At 45.3% G+C, this 24,371-nt stretch overlaps 1 protein-coding gene across 3 annotated transcripts in view; it reads left to right on the forward strand.

The window, feature by feature from the left end:
• The window catches only part of DCLK3 (doublecortin like kinase 3), a 49,121-nt gene that overhangs the window by 6,727 nt on the left and 18,023 nt on the right, over positions 1-24,371 (forward strand). For 2 of the 3 annotated variants that reach the window (XM_044754724.2, XM_044754725.2), the window contains exon 2: positions 15,291-17,164. In XM_044754724.2, coding sequence (XP_044610659.2) covers positions 15,291-17,164 — 1,874 coding nt within the window. Of the gene's footprint in view, positions 1-14,826; positions 14,880-15,290; positions 17,165-24,371 lie in introns of those variants that run through there. The other variant, XM_044754723.2, reaches the window with a different exon arrangement.

The following is a 24,371-nucleotide window of genomic DNA, read 5'->3' on the forward strand; positions in this document are numbered from 1 at the left end:
TGTATGAATTATTTACCCAATACACCAACTGATGGGAGCAACATGAGCAAGCTGCCAGAAGTGGCTTTCACTCTGCTTATTTCCACTCATGACAAACTTCTACTTGTCTCTTGGCCTTGATTCAGGCATCATCTTCATGGCAGAGCCTCCAAGGTCGTCCATGGAGATGTGTAGCTTCCCCCACTGTGACTTTTTGGAATTTGTAATAAATGGTCTGTAGGCAAGTGGTTACCTGTCACCCCCAGAGACCACATGCTACTTGAGGACAGGGACTGTGTGTTTTCATCTTGGAACCCCCTCTAACTAGCAGAGCGTTTTTCCTAACAGCCATCTCCATACCCATGAGCTAGAAGGGCACCCTTTAAGAAGCATCTTCTGGCCTCAGGCTGGTTGGTGGAGCAGATCTCCCAGCAACAACCTGGTTTGAGGACTACCTCTTCCAGGAATGAGTTGGATGAAACTGCTTGTTCAATTTAGTTCAGATGCTGTGTTGGTTTCAGATTGGCTGCAACCAGAATCCTCTAGAACTTGGGTCTCTATATCCGTGGCAGAGACAGCTGGTGCTCCCCAGATGTCCACATGCTCCGCTTCTGTAGCAGATGCTGTCGGTCCCTGTCGATAGTCCCTGTTCTGATGTTTCCTCCACAATCCACTGTAACCCTGTTTGAGGGCACTCTTTGGCTGCAGAGGCATGGTTGGCCCATTCTTGGAGAAAGCCAGAAGTGCTGAGGAGTTAATGTCCCTAGGAGCAGCTCTCAACCTTCTTAATGGAGGGGAATGGGTGGATAAATATCACAGTTTCCTTGCCTCTCTGGTGAGACAATCCTCAGGCATGTTCCACCTATTCTTCCCAGAGGTCCCCAGCAGAGCTGAGCCCAGGTTGCCCACAGTAGTAACCTGCTTATTCATGCCGCTGTTGTGTCTCATTTTTTCACTCTCCTCCAGTGCTTCCCAGGATCACCTCCCAACTAAACTCAAATCCTTACCCCAAACTCTGCTTTTGGGAGAGTCCAGTCCAAGACACAAGACCCTTTTGGGTTGACTGGGGCCCCTGGACTGTGGGTAGAAGTAGGATGTGTGACTCCTTATACAAGGCAGGTAAGAGCCAGAGCGCTGCCATCGCTTCTCTCTCTAGCTACTGCGTCAAACAGGGAGGATCTGAGATGGAGGAAGGCAGCTGACTCCACCTTGGAATTCATATGAGCAGGAAACTTTCATTCTGGTAGCCACTGAGCTTTTGGGCATTTATTGGTTGAGGCACATCCCTACGTGACACGGAGCATCAGCACTGTCCCCTTGGGGTGCCAACGCTTAAGTCAGCCCTTCCTCCATTTCCCCATTCTGTACTGATCTGTAAGAACTCAGGATCTTTTACCTATGATCTTCTTGAATGCTTCTAATTTCCAAAGTCCGTCCCTCTTCAGTGGTTTGATTAATATTAAAGTACAATTTCTCTATATTTTTCTATAGCTTTTAATTCACCTGGAATTTATTTTAGTATATCCTTGTGAAATAAAAATCCAAATTCATTTTATTTCCACGTTATTAACCAATTGTTTCAATACTGAATAAAAATTATTCTTACCTTCCCCATTAGTTCGTAATGATCTTTTATTATGCATTAAATTCTTATGTGAAGTAGGATATATTTGTGGGCTATAGTTTTATTTTTCCTTAAATTCAGCTATTCTTGTGTAAGTACCAAGACATTGTAATTGTGGCTCTGTGATATATTTTATTGTCTTCATTACTTGTCTCCCTCCTATCCTCTCTCAAAAATTGCATTAGTGCTTAAATTGCCTCAAACCTACAAATTACAATGGTGAAGAACTGATGTGTTTAGCTTATTAGGTCTTCACATTCTGGAAGGGACAGTCATTTAAATGGATCTTCTATTTCTTCTCTCACTTTTGTAGTTTTCCTTATGTCGATCCTATACATTTCTTGCTAAAGTTATTCTTAGGAATTCTATATATGTTGACATTATGATGTTATTACTTTTAAAATTATATTTCCTAACTGGTTATTGCTGTTATATAGAAAGCTTTTATACATATGTATTTATATATTTAATATAAATATGACATACATAATTAAAAATTTTGGCCTTATTGCTCGCCACTTTCTAATTATATTTTGAAGTAAAAACATGTAAAGCTATTTCATGAGGTTCCATGTGCTCTAATTTCTTTTCCAGGTAGCTCAGAATAAACAAATAGATACACTGTAGAAGTGAAATAAATTTCAGGAGGAAAGGAGGGCGATAGAGAGAGAAAATGTGTACAAAGGAGTTGGGTATGTGGTAGGTAGGAATCAGAGGATGCCACCCCCACAGTCCATGCGCAGAGTTACAGATCCTGTGAAAACAAACAGCTTGGGTTCATTGTGTGTTTTCTCTTTGAGACATAATCTTCCATGAATTTAAAACTTGCTTGTAGATGTCTCTGACTGGTCCTAGACATGACCAGCTTCAACCTCATAGTCTTCCCTTAGATGACTGACACTTGTTAGTAAGAGAACGTTTATATGTTGAGTGTGGATAATAAAAGATGATGTTAGAGGATGCCGGCTCTACAGCGATGCCAAAGACAGGCCTGGCAAGTCAGACTGGTTAATATAAAACAAAATAAAAGGATACTACATCCCTGGTTAGGGTCTCACCTTGTGTTCGAGTTAAGAAAACCAAAATCTTTGGACATATTAATTTGAAAAGAGAAAAGAAACAGAAAGAAACCAAGTGCACTAGATCGAAGCTCTTTTTTGTTTTTGGAACTTAGAGCCACCTGATGCCCATGGATTGCAGGCCTCCCTAGTCATCTTTGAGGACGCTCCTGAGCACGAGGTTATGGGGATGCTGTGTGCTGGCTATTAGAACCTTTTGTTATGTTCTTTTTAATGCTATTACTATTCATTTAGAATTCCAAGGAATTGGTCATTTTCTACAAGAATGGCATAACTGAAGATGCTTTACGGGTTTTGAAAATGGTATTTTCCAAAGATGTAGTATGAAAGAAAAACAGGAGTCCACACTCACATTAAGGAGAAATAGGGAATAAATGAAAAATCCCAGAACCAGTTGCAAGATCCCTGTGGTTTCCATGTTCTCAGGAACATTTGTTAGTTATTTATTTTTTTCCAGTTGCTTTGTCTATATTACAAAGCAAAGACAGCAGTGGTTGCCTGATTCTCTTTGTGTTTAGTTGTGCTTTCTTCATCAAGAGTACAAAGTAGGGGTCTTTGTTAAGCTGTTTCCTTATAAAGAGGAGTGTTAGTGTTGGGTGAGGAGACAGACTGGATCTCTAGCGTGTTCTAGACAGTCTTGCCCCTAGCGTGTTTGCGTGGCCATAAACACAATGTGTGGGCTTTTAAGTAGTCTTAAGTAAGGATGTTAACAAAGGAAAAAACATACATAATGGATTTTTATTCTACTGGGAGGAGGGAGTGGGGTTTTAAATATCTGCCCATCTCAGGGGAAAAAAAGGGAAGTTTTCTATTTTCCATGCTGCCTTGAAACTGTCAAAAATTCTCAGCAGTTTCTGGCTAGCTAGCTGTCTCCATCTGGAGGCTGGCATTGTGTTTTTTTAACCTACAATTAACTACCATCCGCTAAAAATTCAACCAGTAATAGTCATATCCTTTCATAGCTTTTTAAGGAACTTTTTCTTACATGTTCTTACCGTTCTTTTCTTACCCTTGAGAATATCAGTTTTCAGTGTCAAAGTTCCAAAATTAGATCTAGGGGAATCTGATGATCGCTGTGAACTATTCTTTCGTTCACTCACATATATTCATCGAGTGTCTACTCTATGCCACTGTGGTAGGCACAGTAATTTAATTAACTTAAACTTAAATTGAAAATAAGCGCATAGAGCTAGTGGCCATCACATTAGACATTGCAGAGCTAGAGGGCTGGGGAGACAGAGGTTAAAGCATCAAGTAAATATTGTAACACCAAGAGTGGTAAGTGCTCTGAAGAAAGAAGCAGGACTGCCGAGTGATGGGTATGGAGTGGTTTGAGAGTCTTCAGAGAAGGCCTCTTGGAAAAGTGATGTTAGATCCATTGCGCACCTGGACAAAGGGAGGAAGGATGTGAGAGAAATAGTTTGAAGACACTCCAGGCACCTCTGGGTAATTAACTGCCTGTTGTTTTTAATGCAACATGAGAGAAGGAATGCCTTCTACTTAGGAATTTTTAAAAAATGCCACAAAACAGCACTCATTCCTATTTTAAAATTTAAAGGCCTTTCATAGTTTTGGGCGATGGTGTGGGTCTAGGTCCTGGAAGCAGAACTCAAGGTGGGGATTCTTGGGCATGTGATTATTGAGGAGAGCTCTCAGGAGAAGGGAGTTAGAGCAGCAAGATGAGCCAGGGACATAGCTAAGCAAGGATGTGGTCTCAGCTGGAGACGGGCCTCAGCCTGAGCCCACAGGTGCTCTGTAGCATGCATTGCTCCACAGAGCTGGTCCCACCTTGGGGTAAGGGGCAAGTCTTTTGTACCCTTCCTTGTCCCCATCAGTCAGTCGTTGATTATGGGCTGTCCTGTGAAGGTAGGGTTGGGTGTGTAACCTCCTGAGTGGAGTGGCTCTAGGCAGCGAGAGTCATTCCTGGGACAATTGAGCAGTGGTGGACCTTTAACAGCCAACATTCAAAAGAGCTGGTGGATGGGGGCCATTGCCTGGTAAAGGGCATCTGGGCGGCCACTTACAGCATCCACGACTGTGCTGGCCCTGTAGAACGTTGATGACTAAGTAGCTTTAGATAGATTGGGGGGCAGAAACAGATGAAAAACCATGAGTATATGGTTACTTTGATCACCCAGCACATTCTGATGATTATGAACTCAACGGATGGGCTATTTTCATTAACACTACTATGGATTTATTGGGTTCTTTCATGCAACACCTATTTATTGTCAGCCTACCACATGCCTGGCATTAGGTCTGTGTATTTGGAATCTTGCTAAGCAAGACCCATTTATTTAGTAGACTCCATCTCTGTAAGTTATATATTTTTGGCAAATGCCAAGAGATAGCATCGTGAGGGATCCCAAAGAAGCTTAACCATAACTGCTGGAGAAGCCAGAAGCTGCCAATGTTTACCTCAACAAGGCAGTAGCCTTTGTTAAAACATTTGTGTATGATGCTCTCAAACGGCCAAATGCAGCAGTTGGGCTGTTTCCGGAACCATGTAAGTTTCTGCCCACCGAGGCTGGCTTCTCAGCGGAGGAGCCTGCTTGCCTTGGTACCACTGTTGTCAATCTGATTTAACCACGATGTGACATACTGAGTGCTACCATTTGCAGGCAACCTTATGCCCGTCATCTTGTTACAGTCTTTTTGGCCATCCTGGGAAGCCATGCTCGTGGTAGTCATGCAGGCTCCCATGGCAGTGAGGACCACCAGGCACTTTGCCAGCAGAGATGTAGGTGAGGCTCCTCTTGGCTCTGGCATTCACGGTGGGTACTGGGGCCACGGCTGGAGCTCTGTGGTGCCTGTTGGATCTCTGTTGCAGTCAGGGTCTTGGCACCATGACTTCCCTACTTTTAAATTAGAGGAAAACCAAACCCAGTTTGAATTCCCTGAAGGAAGAAAAGTTTGCACCTTAATCTGCTTTACCCCAACATCTCTCTTCTTTGTTTGGAATCTTAATACACTTCAGGGAGTTTTTTAGATCATCCTGTCTAGGGCCATGTCAGGGAAAAGCTCACTTGTTTATTGCCAGCTGCAGGAAGACTGTGTGAATTTATTTTGCCCAGTTGGGATGCTGGCTGGCTTAACAATTAGGGCAGAGCTAAACTAGGCTGCTTTGCTTAGGTATTGATGCCCATTGATGAGTCTGAGTCTTGCTCCGTTTCCTGTGGATGATCCCATGAGCTTTGCTTTATTCCATGGTTACAAGTGACACCCCTAAACCTGTCCTAGCCATTGTTCAAAAAGATTCAGGATCTGTGCAGGGATTGTTTCAGTTCTTACTAACTAGCTGTGTGGCCTTGAGCTAATTGCTTACCTTCTATGGCCTACAGCTCTATCTAAAAATTGAGTGTGCTAGGCTACTGGCCCTCTCATTTCTAACGTGCAACGATTTTCACCCACACAGCTTTTGCATCCAACACACGACTCCTCCATAGGATCCTTCTTTGCATCCTTCTTCCATTGGATCCATGGCATCACTTTTGTTTACAAAGGATGCATCTTTCAGCATAAGCAATTTGTGAGGATTTTTACCAGTAAATCTAATCAATCATGTAAAATGATCATGTCTTGAATATTTATGGAAAGTTCTTCCCGAGTTTGGTGTACCTAAACCTCAGATAAATGTCACAGTGGAGCTATTTAGATTATTTATTTTTTCTTGAGTGAACTTTGGTAATATGTTTCTTTCATGGAATTCATCCCTTTCATTTAAGTTGTCTTATTTATTGGCATAAGGTATTCATAATATTCCCGTATTATTATTGTACATAAATAGCCCTGTGTTTTCAAATGTGTCATCTCTCCTGAATGTGAATGAAAGCTATACATTTTTTGGAAACATTTCCTCTTGAATTGTTTTACTTGCTTGCTATTTAATTATATGTTGTTCATGGAGGTTGTCTTATCAAGAAGTCAAAATTGTTTGAAAACTGCTTTCTAAAGAATCCACAGGCTCCCTGCCTCCTCTGTCCTGTGTAATAACGGATGGTGGAGGTGTCCGCCTGCCCCTCAGATGAGCATCTGATAAATGAGGGGTGAGAGTCATCAGGGCCAGGCTCTGACAGATGGTTCAAATATTCCAAGTGTCTTTACATTGATCTAAGATCCGTTCAAACCAAAGCAGGAAGAATTAGAAATAAAATAGATGTGCTCAGTCCCTCTAGAAAAAAAAGATGGAAGAGTTTGCTTTCAGAATGATTTTTGCAGCTTCACCCATAGGGATGGAAGGTGGTGAGGCTCTGGCTAGCCCAGTGTTTAAATGTTGTGATGACACAGGCCGATGGAGACTGATGGGCCGGTGAAGGCCTCGGGGTGCCATAACCAGAAAGAAAGAGGAAAATGTGAAGCCTTGCAGGCATCGAGTCAGCTGGAGACTGCTCCCAAGGTGGAGTGTACTTTGTGTTCCCCTTTCAAATGAACATACCCACAGCGCCTCCCTAAGCAGCACCCAGAAAAGCAAAACGCAGCCCAGATCAAGGTTATTGTGATCTTCCAGCTACAACAGACAACTGGGATTAGAAATCCAGGTCGTAGGAAACAAAAGCCTGCCTGGGAGCTGTGCCCTCTTGGAATTTTACTGAGTCCGTGGTGACACCCCAGGGATGAGGTCGCTGGTGAGTCGGGGAGCGTTGGGAGGAAACATGACACCCAGGGATGAGACTGAAAGATAAGCTATCCCCAGGAGAAGCTTTGGTCAAAACAAACCGGCATCAGATGTTGCAAAGGAAGACAACGGGAGGGACAGAATGGCATCTGGAGAGGCTCCCCAAACAGTGGCACACAGAGCCGCCGGCAAAAAGAGGAGCATAAAGTCTTCGCGTGACAAACTAGTCAGAAAGCGGGAGGAGGATTCATCCGGAGGAAGAGCAGTGGGAGAGAAACTCTTATTGTGGTTGCTGGGACGTCCGAGGCCTCACCAGCCTGGTAGCAAATGAGGCCGTTGATATTAATGCCCACTTTGGAGTCCCAGCGGCCCCACCTGCTCACACAGGACAGGGTTTTGAAACCCAGCTCCTTCAGCATCCATCCTTAACCCTGTGCTCCAAGGACCAGATGGGCTGGCGCAGATGCCATCCTTCCACTCTTTTGTCATTACCTCCTATGCTTGTTATCTTCTCCCAGGTGTCCACCAGTGTCTTGCACAAAACACTGCTGCCTTCCCATGGCCCCCACCGGTTCCTGCCCATTTGCCAACTGGTGCAAAGAGATCCCAGAGACATAATCCCAGCACTGGGCCAGAGCTGACCCTGGATCCCAGTTTGGAGTGAGCTGGGTCACACTTGCAGGGTTAACCAAGTGGCTATGTCCCATGATGATCTCTCCCACCGTGGTCTGGATGTTCTGGTTCACTGACCACTTGGGTGAAGCAAGAGGTATTCTATAGCAGTGCTTCACAGCCTTTCATGTGCATCAGACCACCCGGGGATCCTGCTAAAATACAGAATCTGATTTGGTGGGTCTGGGGTGGAGGGTGAAATTCTCCATTTCTAATAAAAAGATGCTGCTGGTCCACTGTGGGTGGTCAAATTCTAGATCACTCCCTCCCCCACTTCTATCTATCATACTTGAGAAAATCCTTTGGTGAGGAAATCATGACTGGACTTTTTGCACTGGTGATGTCATGTTTTGATTACTTATTCACATTATGAAAATCAAGATGCGGTTTGTTATAAGACCACCCTAAGGAATTGGTTTAGGGGCCACTTTGAAATTGCTTATAGTACACCAGCACGCCCAGAAGGATACTCCGGAACTTCCCTCTGTATCTTTGCTTCTCCAAGTGTGGTCCCTGGGCCAGCGGCATTGGCATCACCTGGGACCTTGTTGGAAATGCAGAATCTCCAGCCCCCCCCCCCCCCCGCCCGAGACCTTGTGTGACTGAATTAGGACCTGCACTTTACTATGGTCCCCGGATGGTGTGTGTGCACAGTAACATTTGACAAGCCCTGTCTGGAGAACACAGTACATCAGAAACGGGAGATGCCAGTTTAGCCACTTTTGCAGGATGCCCAGATGAGGCACATCAGTGACAGTGGGGAAAAGTTCCTACCTTCGGCGTGGGCCCTTTCTGTTGTGCTGTGTCCTGGGACGTCTGGGGAGAGAGGAAGATGCTTTCCGGCTCACAGGGAGCCTGAGGGTTCTTGCTCCATGTGACAAAATACAACTATAGCAGAGAAGGAAATGGGAACCGTGATGTGATGACGAGATGGGTAGCATAGGCGGGACTAGATCAGCGTGAGTGCGAAAATCACGGGAGGGAGACGGGAATGGTTGAGTGGATCAGGATGAGCATCAAAAGCAAGGAAAGACGTGTAAGCTTGGTCACTTTAAAATACTCTTGTAAACAATGGAGGCAGTCCATAAAACTCATCGTAACTCCAGAGTAGCTGGGACAGTAAACTTCATCTTTATTTTTTCATTTTTTTGTGAGGAAGATTGGCCCTGAGCTAACATCTGTAGCCAGTCTTCCTCTTTTTGCTTGAGGAAGATTGTCCCTGAGCTAACACCTGTGCCAGTCTTCCTCTATTTTGTATGTGGGACACTGCCATAGCATGGCTTGATAAGCAGTGTGTAGGTCCATGGCCCATGAACCAGGGACCCTGGGCCGCTGAAGTGGAGGGCGTGGACCTAACCACTATGCACTGGGCTGGCCGCGTAAACTTCATCTTTAAATCAGTGAGTAGCTTAGGAAAAAAGTATCAGACATCCGTTAGGTGGGCTCTGACAAGGACTGGCGAATAGTCCTCACTCAGAGACCACACAGGGAGCTTGTGCCAATATGCTGGGGGCACTCTGGGAACTTGGCATGACTGGTCAGCAGATAAAAGACAACCCAGAACAGGGCCCTTCTGAGATGAGAGCGGGAGAAAGTCTTTTTACTTCCTCTGTTTCTGAGGTCTTGGTTAGTGTCCTGTTGGTAATAAAGAAGATTAGGTAGAGATGACGTTAATTGGACATAGGAGTGTCAGCAACAATGACAGCCAATAGTATGGCAGTTTTATTTTATTACCTTACCTTTATTAATTTCTCCAGCTTTGATCAATACGGATGTTGGTCAGGCTTCTGACTTATTATGAAACAGTAGCATTTTTGAAGCTTAGTGAGAGGCTGCATTCCAAGTTTTTATTCGTTTAGAAAACCCTCCTTGGGATGTTTGCATAATCAAATCTAAGTTCGCAAATGTTTCTCCTGCCTCATATCTGCACATGAGCAAATTGAATCTGTTCCCAAACAGCCCCTGGAAAACGCCCAGGACGAATGATTACTCAGTGAAAAAAAACATGATTCCAGCCAGCCCTCCTCCGTCTCCCACAGAAGACGAGACGTAAATGGCCTCTCAGCACCGCCTGCTGAGGCCACAGTGATCAACCTGGGAAATCACCAAGAGGAATAAAGTTGATAAAAGGGGAAGTATTTTAACGGGAGCTTCCCTGCCAGGAAGGGGGTTTGCATGCCATTATATGCGTTGACTTTTATTTTCCAGTCATTTTTTATTATCGTTGTATTGCATATTTCCAGATGTTTTAAAACCCCAGTTTCCGTTTGCTTTAGTACTCATAATTTGTAAATGCTTAAAGAGTGATGATGTATTACCTACGTCCTATAGCATTTGGGTGTGATTCTCCCATTTCTTTTTCTAGAGTGTTATTACAGCTTTTTAGGAGCCAAGGTAACAATTCCAAAGTTTGTGCTGACCTCAGACATAGTTTTTCTTTGTGTTGTTATTAGACATATGGGTTAGGATTAAAAAATGACTAGGAAGAGGTGCACTCTCTTTGTTCTGATTAAAAAAGACAAATAAAAGATTAATTTCAGCAATATATTTTTTATTGCTTTTTTTCTTGATCCTAAATTTGCTGATTAGCAGCCTAAACAAAGTAATACTAAATGATTAGAAAGGAAACTGGGTTGATGTGACTTCCAGTCATTTTGAAGGCCTTTTCAGTAGAATGAAGTGTCACTCTGACCCTTGTGGAATCAGGTTACGTTAATTCATCTGAATTGTGGCAGCAGATAGAAGACACGATTGCCAGGAGCCAAACCCATTAGAGGCGACGACAGTAAGAGGCCTGTGACTTACCAAGTTTATTGGCTCACACCAAGAGTCCTAGGATCAGTGAGTAGGGAGCTTGTTTCTCTCCCCAGAAGAGCTGTAGGCTTAGATTTGCTGGAGTGTTTCTCTTATTTCCCTGTCCCTACTGGTTTTCTATTTCAATTGCTACATGAATGACACAGTCACCCCGCTGAGTCACATTTAGCATTGCATTCTCTTTGCCCTTGAGATGTATGTACATGGGTTTGGGGAAATCCAAGGTTACAAGCCTCTTTTCTTTCGGAGAGGGAAGAAAATAAGCCCAGTTTGAGTGCCCACTCTCTGCTAAGCAGCGTGCTGGGCATCCTCAGCATGAGTGAGGTATCCCGTTTGGCGGATGTGGAAACTGAGGCTCAGAGAGATTATGTTACCTTCCCAAGGTCACACAGCTAATAAGAGCCTGGTGGAACCAGGATTTCAGTTAGGTCTTCTGACGCTGTATTCAGTGTTCCTGGCACTATTCTAAAAGGAAGCTTTCACAGACTCTGAAGAAATGTACTGCTCCCCCCACCCATATAGTCGCTCTTTATAAATGCGGCTGCGGCAAATCTCCTTGTGGCAAATGGACGTCTGGGATCATGTTTTATTTCTGGGATCATATATTTATTTAATCTGTTTAGGAGGTCTGTTGTGTGATGTCTTCCAGAGCTGAAAGCAGTTACACTCCATTATTTACAAGGGGAGCTGGAGGACTGAGGCTGGGTACACGTGTTTGATGTTAGCGCTGGGAATTAGTTTCCCAAATCTGGAGTGCCTGCTCTATGTAATAGGGCTGAGAAGGGGAATTTGCATAATCCACGGTCTCTGCCTTTGGGGAGCTTAAGTTGAGAGGGAGAAGATTTACACCTGTGAAGATGAAGCAACAATTAGCTGAGATTGGCAACAGTTAGCAGGAGGGGAGACCCGGTGTTCTGCAGCCAAGTGCTGGTATTGGGTCTCAAGCATTCAGGCTAAATGTTGCTTGAATGAATGAACAGAGCTCCAGAGGAGGGAGCTGACTGTGAGCTTGTGAGGTCAGGGAAGGTTTGGTGGAGGCTGTGGGTCTTAGGTCTTACAAGATGGTGAGGCTGGGATGGGTGGGAGGAGTGAGGGTGGAGTAGGGTTGGGATGGATGGGGGCTGCTGGATTCTGGAGGGCCTTACATATCAAGTTGAGGAGTCTGGGTTTGGCATCCTACAGGATGGTAATACGGAGCCACTGTAGGTTTTGGAGCAGAGGAGTGGCTCAGAGAAAGCAGTGCTTGTCCTGCTGTATGCGTGGGGTTAGATTGGTGCAGGGGAGAAACCCTATAAACATTTGTATTGGTGGCGTATGAGGCAAAGCAGCAGTACTGTCAAGTCGAGGCTAGTTTAATTTATGTTGCTGTAGGAAGTGAACAGAAAGGGTGCTACAAGAGGATCTTTTCCCTGTCCCTTCCTGGGAAGCTGCTGGCTTGGTGGCTGAGGCCTGGGAATTAGGATGTTCAGTCTTTACTGTTGCCACATTCATAACTATTTACTGTCGATGTAGGGACAGAGGAGGACTTATTATCCTAGATCATATTAGCCTGAGCCGTATGGAATTTCCATTTTTTGGTAATGGGTAGAACTACTGGCAATTTCATGTGGTTCCATTAAATCGATTTTGTAAGTTGTTGTTGGAGATGAGTGGACACGGGCTGGCCTTTGTTTTCTGGTCAGGGTGACTGGGGTAAGTACTGCAGTAATGCTGCTTATAGATCGCCTGAAAGTGCTGTTGTCCCTGGGAGATGAGACTATTCCTGGAGACAGGGCCCAGGCCCGCGGGATGTGCTCTGCTCTCCCTATGTTTGCTCCCCCTGCCTATGGACCGGGCATTCAGAGTGTCCTGATTTTTTCTCTTCCCTTTAAAGAAGAAAACCCTTGCTCTGGACTAAGAATTTTAAAGGAGGAAGGTGGGCTTGTGGAAGAGAAGATAAAAATGTTTGCATCTGGAGGTTGTGTTTTCCTGGCGCTCCCTGGTAGCCTGATGCAGACAGAATGAGAAGTGCCATTTCTGTAGCTCCCAGGTATGTTCGGGAGGAGTGGGACTGAGTTCTCACTCTTGCCGCAGACTGCAGAGGTTTTCACTGCGTGAAGTATCTTGGTAGTGGACTGAGTATGCCTGCTGGTGGTGCCACAGAGGCTGAGCTGCGTGTCTTCACATCCTTTGTGTCCCGTGCCCTGGGATGGAGGCCACTGTTGGGGAGCCTCTCCTGGGTTCAGGGATGGAGTGCTCCCAGATTGCTCCCACCAGGAGGACAGGAGGACAACTACCAGGATTCAGGACTGGTTCTGGGATAGGGTCTGCTGAAACTGGCTGCGCACAGCCGTCCCAGAGAGCACGCCACCTCCCTTCCTCACCCTGACTCTGGGTACCACAGGGCCAAGTCATCTGTCACCACACCCAAGCTCCACAATTTCACTGTTTGGGACCTTGAGACCACTGGTCCCATCGTGACTTGCCTCTCTCTCATCCTACGTCACCACTCAACATGTGAGCCCCACCAGTGTCGCTCCTGTTCCCTGAATACTGTTGTATGCCTCCCTGACATCCCATATTGCATCTTTCTCTGGGACCCTCCTGACCCCCCTTCCATGCTAAACTCTCCCATCCCTAATGTATTTACCAAATGCTCCCTTGTCCTCCTGGTTCTCCCCTGAAAATCCCCGTCCCCTCCCTGCCCTGGAATAGAGAGTTCTTTTCCATTGACTTAGCCTGAAACCTGTGTATCGAGGGTCCTACTCTGTGGGAAGCACCATCAGGAAAACAAATGACATACGCTTCTGAAGGCCACCTTCCTTGCACCCTGCCTCAATTTTTCCAGTGAGGGAACACAGTCTGCTATTACTGCTGCTGATCTCTCTCTCTCTCTCAGCATCAACTCTCTCAGACAAAAATGGAGGCAGATTAGAGAGATTATGAGAAGAAAAGGAATAACAGATGTCCATAAATAAACAGTTTAACTGTAAGTGTGATTGTTAAGCTCATCAGTTTCTGGCAGGTGGGAAGATCAGTACCAGCCACTACTTGTCATCTAATCTGACACCTGTGTCTAGATGGAAATCATCTCAGAACAGATTGTATGCTATAATTAAAAAACAAAAAACATTCTGTGTAAATATGCTAGGCCACATTGCCCATCCTGGAGTTTCTGCCACCATTCAAATGCACTTAAAAATAATTAGTTTGAGTGTTTTTTTAAAGGAAGCATAAACAGTAGATTCCTACATGTAGGATATGACATATGGATCCTGGGGGGGTAACTTTAATAATTTGCAGACCACGCTCATGGTTTAACCGAGTTACATATTCTGTCATTTTCCTGTTTCCTTTACTGACCTGGACAGAAATAAAAACGGAACCACTTTTGTCTCAACTACTTTATTCCGGCTGAGTACAGCTGATTAGGAAATACAGTCTTGTTTTATTCATTTATTCAGTTTATCAGGAAATATAATGAGAACGAGCATATTCTCATTATTAAAGCTCTAAATGTTAATATGACCTTGCTTTCTTTCTTTCCTTTTTTTTTAATAATGAGAGGAAAAACCACTTGGAGGAGAAAGTTTCTATACCTAGACTGAAATCTCCTTCAACTTTCTGTTTTTTTTTTATGACCCCCAGTGCAAGAGAATCTCAGAGCTTTAAGAAATGTCCACCATAGCATGTTGGTCCATGAGTTCTTATGATGCCAGGTGACACTGTGTACAGTCGAATTCTACTTTATCAAGATATTACATTACTACCAAATGAAAGTCTAATACAAAAGAGATATTAAGATCATAAGGATAGTATTAATAACTGGCGATTACTCTACCCTTACTGTGTGTCAAGCACTCCTTTAAGTGAATTTGTAATCATTTTCTCATTTACTCTTCACAAAAACCCTGGGAGGAAGGTGTTAATCATTCCTACTTCAGAGATGAACAAATTGAAACATGAGTAATTTGCCCAAGTTCACACAAATAGTCAGTAGCCATGCCAGGATTCAAATCCAGATCTGTCTCAGACTCTGTGATCATGACCTCTTCACAGATTGCCTCACCTGGAGTGAGTTGGAAGTCAAGCTGAGAAAACTATTCTTGGCAATGAGGTGGGTTCTTTAAAGTTCCAGAATGTTCTGACCTTTCCTTGGTGTTTCCTGAGCAGCAAAGCTTGGACCTTTTATCTCAGTTGTAGATTCTTGAAGGTCACTTCACTTTGGGGTAGCTGGAGTTGTGTTCCCAGGGTCAGGCCTTGCCTAGAGAGGGCTCCCGAGGTGTGGCCCATCTTGGGGGTTCCTGGCAGGCCTAGAGGAGCCACCTTGGGCCCAGTCTGACTCTGTTCTGCACTCCTGGTCTCTCATAGAGGAGACTAGGGATTAGCCCTCAAGTGTAAAGGCTCCATCGTCTCAAGCAGATCCTCAAAGATCACACTTAGTAATCTCCAGTAAAGTTCCGGTGATGGCCAAACGGCTCTTTGAACCCATCTTGTCTAATACTGTGTTGTCATTTTCCTCTTGCAGGACATCGAGGCCTATGTGACCATTCTCTAAAATATTTAAGCTCGAGAATCACGGAGCGGAAGCTGCAGGGCACGTGGCTGCCTGCTGGCCGAGGGAGTCTGGAGAAACCATTCCTGGGACCTCACAGCTCCGTCGCGCCTGTGTTCAGCCCTCAGAGTGGCCTTCACTCTGTCCATGCTGAGAACAGCCCGCTGAAGCCCAGGGTTGTGACCGTGGTGAAGCTGGGCGGGCACCCCCTCCGGAAGATCACCCTGCTCCTCAACAGACGCTCAGTGCAGACCTTCGAGCAGCTCTTGGCAGACGTCTCAGAGGCGCTGGGCTTTCCAAGATGGAAGAGTGATCGCGTGAGGAAACTGTTTAACCTTAAGGGCAGGGAGATCAAGAGCGTCTCTGATTTCTTCAGGGAAGGCGATGCTTTCATAGCCATGGGCAAAGAACCGCTGACACTGAAGAACATTCAGGTGGCTTTAGAGGAACTGTACCCCAATAAAGCCCGGACCTTGACATTGACCCAGCACAGCCGGGTCCCTTCTCCAAGGCTGAAAAGCAGGCTTTATAGCAAGGCTCTGAAGGAAGGTCACTGCTGTGGGGAGACCGAGACCGCCAAGAACTGCAGTGAGGCTGCTGGGTCCAAGGCAGCCATCAGACTCCAGGGGAAGACCCCCGGGGAGCCAGTGCTGGAGGACAGGGCAAGGGCCCAGAAGAAGTGGGTGAGGGGGAAACGGGAGCCTGAACCAGACAGCAAGCCGCCCAGGGAAGCCACTCTAGAGAGGCATGCCAGTGGAGAGAAGCACCTGGGGGTGGAGGTCGAAAAGACCTCCGGTGAAATTATCAGATGTGAGAAGTGCAAGAGAGAGAGGGAGCTCCAGCAGAGCCTGCAGAGGGAGAGGCTCTCCCTGGGCACCAGTGAGCTGGACATGGGGAAGTGCCAAAGGTACGACGTGGAGAAGCTGGTGAGGACGAGAAGCTGCAGGAGGTCCCCCGAGGCAAACCCTCCAGGTGGGGAGGAAGGGTGGAAGGGCGACAGCCACAGGAGCAGTCCCGGGAACCCCACTCAGGAGCTGAGGAGACCCAGCAAAAACACGGACAAGAAAGAGGACAGAGAGTCTGAAGGTCAGGAAGGTCATCCTCAAGCAGCAGCCAAGGCTAAGAAGGGTCTCATGGAAGTTCAGCCCGTCAGAGAGGAGGGGCTGAGGGATGTGAAGAAGGACACTAGGAATATTTGCAGGACCAAGCATGGTGGCTGGCTCCTGTGGGAGCGCCAGGCCAACCCCGAGAAGCTCCCCAGGACCCAAGGGGAAGAGCAGGAACCAGAGAAGGAAAAAAAGCCATGTGTGTCAGAAGGGAGAAAGATGGTTCCCAGAGATGACCAACCTGCAAGGGTAGAAAAGGAGCCCAAGACGAGGCTGGAGGAAAAGAAGCAAGAGCGGCCCAGCGGCCGGAAGCGGCGGCCCCCGGGCATCATCACGGCCAACGTGGAGAAGCATTATGAGATGGGCCGGGTCATTGGGGACGGGAACTTTGCCGTGGTGAAGGAGTGCAGGCACCGCGAGACCAGGCAGACTTACGCCATGAAGATCATCGACAAGTCCAAACTCAAGGGTAAGGAGGACATGGTTGACAGTGAGATCTTAATTATCCAGAGCCTCTCTCATCCCAACATAGTGAAATTGCATGAAGTGTACGAAACGGAAACGGAAATCTACCTGATCATGGAGTATGTACAGGGAGGGGACCTTTTTGATGCCATCATAGAAAGTGTGAAGTTCCCAGAGCGTGACGCTGCCCTCATGCTCATGGACTTGTGTAAGGCGCTCGTCCACATGCATGACAAGAGCATTGTCCACCGGGACCTCAAGCCAGAAAACCTGCTGGTAAGCCCCGATTTTGCTGCTGTGGGAGAGGGTGTTTATAAAATAGAGGATACAATATTAATTGCCTCTGACTCTTGCTCTTACACGCTAGAATATTACCTTTATGGTATTTTAACATACTCGTTCCAGTATTTAAAACTTACTTCATAAGTCGCTGAAATAAATTGGTTTTTATTAAATTATTGAAAGAGAAGCCTTCCAATTTAATAAAATGGAAAATGTTTCCTCATCACTGGGAGAAAAATGCTTTCGCCTTGATGATGACCAGGTGGAGTTTTGTGGCATTTGCGCATCCTCTGGACTAGGTACCAGGGGTGTCTATTGGTAGCAGCTTCCCCTGTAGGCTTTGTGTCCCCTCTCCCACTGAAACCACCTGGCCCTTTCGAAGATAACATCTTGTCAAGGGAATTCAAAGGCTCAGCACTGCACGGGCCCATGTGTGGGGTGGATAAGAGGCTGGCTCTGGAGTCAGATAACCTGAGTTTGGATCCATGCTCTTATAGTTGCTTGCTCTGTGATAAGTCCTTCACCTCTCTGGACCTTAGGTTCCTCATTTGTAAATAGAAATAGTAATATTACTGATCTTGGGAGGTTGAGTGAGGATTGAGCACAGGAAAGAGAAGAACTGCTGCTAACCACGGGGAGCTGGCCTGGCACTCACAGCTCAGCTGTGGCGTTCTCCTGTTGAACATAATTCACCGAACACCAGCATCCGATAAGGCCGCTCTCTGACTGTGTTGGTCAAGACAAAAGCAAGACCCCTTTATAATCATGTCCAAATGCAGATGAAACCAAGATTGTCCAAACCACAACTCTGGCCACATATCCCCCTTCTGGCTACTGTGAGGGACTGCCTCACTTCATTCTTCCCACCTTCTAGATGAGAATCACTAAGATACCCAATCATAGAATTACCCTCACTTCCTGATAGTATCCAATTTGGAGCAAAATCCTGCTTTCCTGAACCACCCCCCCCCCCCCAATCACCTAACACAGCGCAAATCTTATAATAATTTCACTGGACACCCCTTACTTAGATGTCTGGAACCCAGTGGGGTGCGTTCTCCCTTGTTGCAGGGAGTCAGTAAACCTACTGTGTTCCTGAACTACAAGTATGTTCCCGGTGGTCTTTGTTAGGATGGCATACTTCACCCCGTCACCCTCTGGCACCTTTATCCCGCTTTCCTCTTCACAGCCCCAATCCCCACCTGGTACATTCCATATTTATTCTTCTGATTTATTTCTTCTCTTACTGGAATGAAAGTTCTGTGACAGCAGGAACTTTGTTTTATTCAGCCTGTACCCCAAAACCTACACCAGTTCTGTCACATGGGGCATTCTTTAAATATTAATTGGATGAATGAATGAATACAGACCGTAGCATGCTGCCTGGGAAATGGCATGCATTCCATCAGTGGCAGCTACCATCATTATTACTACATTAGAAACAACTCTGATATTAAAGTGGGTAGCACAAGTCAGCATCCAAAGCCAGATTGCTCCAGATGAAGTGATAGTGAATGGAGACAACGATCTCCATGAGCCACCCCCCCTCCCATATTTATTTATTTATTTGGCAGGGATTTAGCCTGTTTCCTTTAATTTCCATGGCTGTAGACCTGGCCTGGAAACATTATCCCAGTGCGTGCACCTCTCTGTAAACTGCTCCAGGAGGTAAAAGGAAACACTGAGTCAAGCTAATTATTTGACGAAATGTCTGTGTTGACCCCTAAGTCAAGCAACCTTGTTTTTTCCCCAAATTCATAGAATTTCAGAAGCAATCTGGTTGCCTGAGTGGTCTGAATTACCGTCAAATCATTCTTCCTTTGAAACATTTCATTTTTGCATTAGCTGAGTGTTCCCATCCTTTCTTCACTTGCTTTTTTTTGTTAGTGAGGAAGATTGGCTCTGAGCTAAGATCTGTTGCCAATCTTCCTTTTCTTGCTTGAGGAATATTGTTGCTGAGCTAACATCTGTGCCAATCTTCCTCTATTTTGCATGTGGGATGCTGCCACAGCATGGTTTGATGAGTGGTGTGGAGGTCCACGCCTGGGATCTGAACCCACAAATCCCAGGCTACCAAAGAGGAGCATGTGAACTTAACCACTATGCCACCAGGCCGGCCCATTCACTCACTTTTTGATTGTTTCCATCTTTTGGGTCTGAGCGCCACGTGTGGTGCCCTGTGCACTGTTTATTATGACCACTTTGGAACTGCAAGAGAGCAGTGTTCTTCAGTGACCCTCTGATGTTGTCACTGAACTGTCAGCAGGAGAGATTCTGATTAGAGGCCTGGGTGGGTCCCCTGAGCTGAACATTTTGGGCATGTGCCTAATCAAGCCTTAGAACAGGTGTACACGTTCTCGAGGATGTGGAATGAGATCATTTACTGTGTAGGATTGTTTTCTTTTGGGAACAGTCATCTGAGCTTGCATTTTCTCAACGAGGTTCTGGAACCAGTCTGTCGAGCTGGCCCATCTCTTGGGCAATAGAGACTCTCTCTTGTGTTAAGGGACTCATTTGTCGGCAAATTTTAAAGTGGAGAAGGTCAGCACTGGTTAGATTGCAGGAAGTTTGCTTCAGGAAGCAGACAAACTGCCAGGAATGCATTTAGAACGGACAAGCTAACTGCCTCTGCGAAGTCATCTGGCAGCTCGTCACGGAGTTAAATATCAGGACACGTGTATTTAGTGCCCTTAAGGGCAGTGAAGTGTTTTTGTGTGTTGTGTGTCTCTGTTCTGAGAGAGAGGGACGCAAAACTGCAGAGTAGCTATAATTTTCTATCTAAATACATGAGTTGTGTATTGGTGTTGATTGTAACTGATATTTAGACCGTTTCCTCTTTTCTGATATTGAAGAAAGCCCACTTTAAAGAAAATAAAAATCTTTTTTCGTGGCGGTATGAGTCCTTCAGAAACTGTGAAAAGCTACATATTTGAGCCATCTTTTGTGTAAAAGGTTAATATCTTTTCTCTCTTGTGATAATTTGTCAGCTTGCATTTATCAAAATGAACACGATCTGTCACCTTGATAAACCATGTTTGTCCTTTTTCTGGGAGAGTAAAGTGCAACACGTTGTGATGTCAGAAGTCTGAATGCTATCTAATGTCAGTGCTTTTTGGTTTTCCAGACGGAGATCTAGATAGTGTTGGACTTGACAATGGTCTCATTGTCTGCGTTTAGAAAGGTGTCATCTTTACACTTGCTGTTATGATAATTATATGGCAAACTCAGTTGATCTTCTAAGATTTCTTATTAGTAAATATCACGATGGTGACTGCTGTCCATCAGTTAATTTGCTTCGCTTGTCTTTAATGTAGTGTTTTACACTTGTGTTGAGCTTTGTTTTATCAAAGTAATTGTTTCTTCCTCCTTCAGTGGATGGCTACTGTCTTAAGACCTGTCTTTGTGAAGCTAGGAAAGTGATTATGTTAGAACTAACTTTTGATTACATGGCTGATTCTAACTATTGCTGCTTTTAGAGACTTTCTGAATGTGCTAGGAGTATGTAATGAATATAGCAAGCGTATCATGTTGTTTTAATCAAAAGAAATATTTATATCTGATAACTGGGCCCTAGAGTAAAACTGTAGGCCTCTATTACTGAGTTTATCTGTTTCTACTGATCACATTTCCTGATAAGATGTTAGTGCTCCTCTCCCCTTCGGGTTATTTAGACTCCTGAGATCTTGCAAAAGAACTTTTAATTATGAGAATTTCCAGCTTGCAGAAATATCAGTGCGATTGTTCCTTGTGCCAGTGTGTGCTCCCTTGGTGGGGTTGGACAATGTGCTGTGTGGTGGGGACTGGGCCCTGGGATGAGGGGAGGAAGCAAACAGGAGCCAGAGAGGTGCTGATGATCAGACCAGCCCACACAGCATGGGAAGTGGAAAAGGCCAGGTTATTTACGGCCAACGGCTTGGGTGTTACATACAGAAAAGAAAGCTGAGTGAGTGGGGTGGGGAAGAGACTGAAGAGATATCAGACACGAGCAAGGTCATTTGAGAAAATCTGTCCCAGAATAAGAGGAAGAGAAGGGACAGGTTCCCACTCTGGCAACAGGGCTGAAAGGAAGGAGATGGGTGGGCAGGTGCTATAGCTCTGGAGGGCTTGGAGCAGAGACCCTTGGAATCTAGGAGGAATGGTGGCGGGGGGTTGTGGGGACAGCCTGGTTAAGGACAAAGGTTGTACCCTCTTTCTGGCCTCTCTTTGGCTCTAGGAAGGAAGATATATCTCTAGGTATTTAACTGCTGAATGTGACTAGGACAGGGCAGTGACTGATGTCCCCAAGGATGACAAGGAGAATCTAGAAGGATAAAAAATGGCCAAATATACTCCTTGCCCATTCTCCGTCTCAAATAAACCTGTCTTATCATTTTGTTCATCTTAATTCCCTAAGTTCTTTTTCCACTTCTACTTTGATATATAAGAAGGGCTCAACGATTATTGCTGTGTTAGTCGGTGGTTCTGTAATGCAAACTTCTCCCTGATCAGCACGACTTCTCTTCTAGAACAGCTCCAATTTTAATCTCCTTTCCCTTTAGCTTCTAAGACAAAGGTATCTATATCCTCCCGTTAATGGTCTGAGTATTCATGAATGCATTTTTATACCAATTCCCTTAATTAAAAAATTGATAACAATTATGAAGCATATCTCGTTAACGTATACCTAATAAAATCAAGAAATGTGCCTTTTAGCAGTAACATGAAATCCCTAAAGAAGAAGTATAGTGATACAGGCCTTTAAGTCATTGGTCAATATTAAGCAAGTCAGTGAGAAGACACGTTTATAAGAGATAGAACTCATCTCGAGAATCTCAGGGTGAATTCTGTCAGGAAACATCCCAGTTATGACTTTAAGTTTGTATCAGTGAGAGTCGCCCTCAGTGTCCATTTCAGCAGTTTCCAGGAAAATAAAAAGTATACTTAGAGTCAGTGAACCCACATATTGTCCAGGGTTTGACCACATTGCCAGAAGTTTCAGGAAATTTCTTAAAGTCTTCAGAACTCCAGATACTGGGTCATCTTGATAACTGGGGTTTTCTTTCTTCTGCTAGTTCGTTTTGAAACAGTCACCTAAAAGGGTAGATGTTTGATAATTACTGCAGACAATAAATTATCAACAACAAGGGCAACTATAAAGTATGCTTCACACTTATTGAAGTTATTGAGTATCTTCTAAACTTGTGACTCCATTCCCCCAAGGGGTCCTAAAGTTCAGGTCATTTAGTAAATAACAACAATCTCCCTTATCCTCTTCCTTAATACCTGTATTCCTGTGTGTTGTCAGTTCTCTAAGAGAGTGATTTCTTGTGAGCCATTTGAGGGTCTAAGATTAAGTTTCTTAAAACTCTGTATTTTCAAAATGCCCTTAATCTGAGGAAGCAATTTAGTAAATCTCTTCAACAAGTTTCGAAGGTCTAAGGTCTAGTTGTCTTATTGTAATAACATGAACCCCCCTGGCTCTGTTTCAGCTTCTTTCAGATGTCCTGTATATTAGGGGTCATGTAAGGTGTGGAGAGGAAGGATGGAAAGAAGGAAGGAAGGAGAGGGAGAGGTCGAAACAGAGATAGAGAAAGAGAGAGAGAGAAAGAGGAAACTTAGCCTTGGTCCTGGATTCTTTCACTCTCTCATGCATTAAACCGTGCCACGTTGATTGCAATATTCTGACGGAGCCTTTCTGATGAAGGACTCAGCAGAACTAGACATTCTATGTGGACACGGATATACTGTTAATCCCTCTCTAACCTTTAATTTCTAATGTACCATTTTTGGCAAGGACGCTCCAGTTTTTCATATAGAGACGAAACTCTTAAAATCCCTTTCAGTCAGTTGGATAGAATGTGTAGAGTCAGGTTAAAGAATTATTTGTCTAAGGATCTCAGTGAGCTGTACCCCCAGGCATTTGGCCCATGGTGCCTGCTTGAAATGGTAAATTTCCCCTCCAGGGAGCGCCTCTGATGTTTTGACCTTCTCAGATCTCACAGCACCACTGGAGGCCCATGAGGAGTTAACGGTGACCACAACAATGATAATTCTGTTTGTAATAATATGCTTTGGCTTTACTGGGTAGGACCTTAACCTTGGAAATTTTGACAAATTACATGCATGGCCATATAATTATCAGCTTGGTGCTCTATGTAGGTTCATTATTTATCCCAGGAGGGAGTTGGAAGCAGGAACATAAAGATATGTGCCTACCAATATACTGCCTGCCTCTACATCCAAGGGAGTGGAATGAATTGTAGGGGCTGAGGAGAGGATAAGGAGAGGGAGGGAGCACTCTTACTAGCTCTCCTTGTTACAGCTGAACTACCTTCCAGCTGCCATAGGATTACCTGCGTAAGGGTGGTGAAAATCAGCACTTCTCAAACTTTCAAGCGAATAGGAATCACCCGGGATCTTGATAAAATGCAGATACTAATTTTGTATGCCTGGGGAGGGGCCTGAGATGCTGCATTCCCATAAGCTCTCAGATGATGCCGATGGTCTGCAGAGCACACTTTGAGGAGCAAGAGCTCAGACAATAAAGACATCTAGTCATCTCACATAACCAGAAGCCTGGAGACACGCAATTCCAGGGATGGTTAACAGAGCAGGACAAAGATGTCAAGGCAGTTTTTGCCATTTCTCTCATGACCCCTAAATGTCTACCACACCACGTATCACATTGTCACACTCACATAGAATGCAGGGAAAGCACTGGGCGGCTCTTGGTTGAGGTCTCCCTTTTTAAACTGCAGGAAAGTCTTGCTCAGATGCTGCTCGGCGGACCTCCTGTTCTCCCTCATTGGCTGGCATGGGTCACGTGGCCTCTCTCGGAGAGGAGGATTGGTTGCCGTGATGGATGGCAGCCCAGTCACGATGGCTGCCTGGGCGGGGCTCGCCTTGCGGGATGGGAATTGCCCAAGAGCGGTGTGGAATCTGGGTGTGTGGGCAAGGAAGGCACTCACGGGAAGGCACCTGCAGCGACTGTCCTACGCCGCACAGTGACTCTGAGAACCGCCTGTGCTGGAGACGGGGCGCCAACACTGCGTGGGCTTCTCCTCTGAGACTATGCAGACTTGTGTGTCTCAAAGGGCGGCTAGACGGATAGGGAGGCGATACGGCCTGATGTTTGGGCCCTCTTGACCTGTTTATCTTTGGGTGCCAGGCAGTAAGAGTAGATGCTTTATATGTTTGTTTGAGTTTCAGATGGCCCTGTGGT

Source organism: Equus asinus, chromosome 21 (assembly GCF_041296235.1).
Source record: "Equus asinus isolate D_3611 breed Donkey chromosome 21, EquAss-T2T_v2, whole genome shotgun sequence".
NCBI lineage: Eukaryota > Metazoa > Chordata > Mammalia > Perissodactyla > Equidae > Equus > Equus asinus.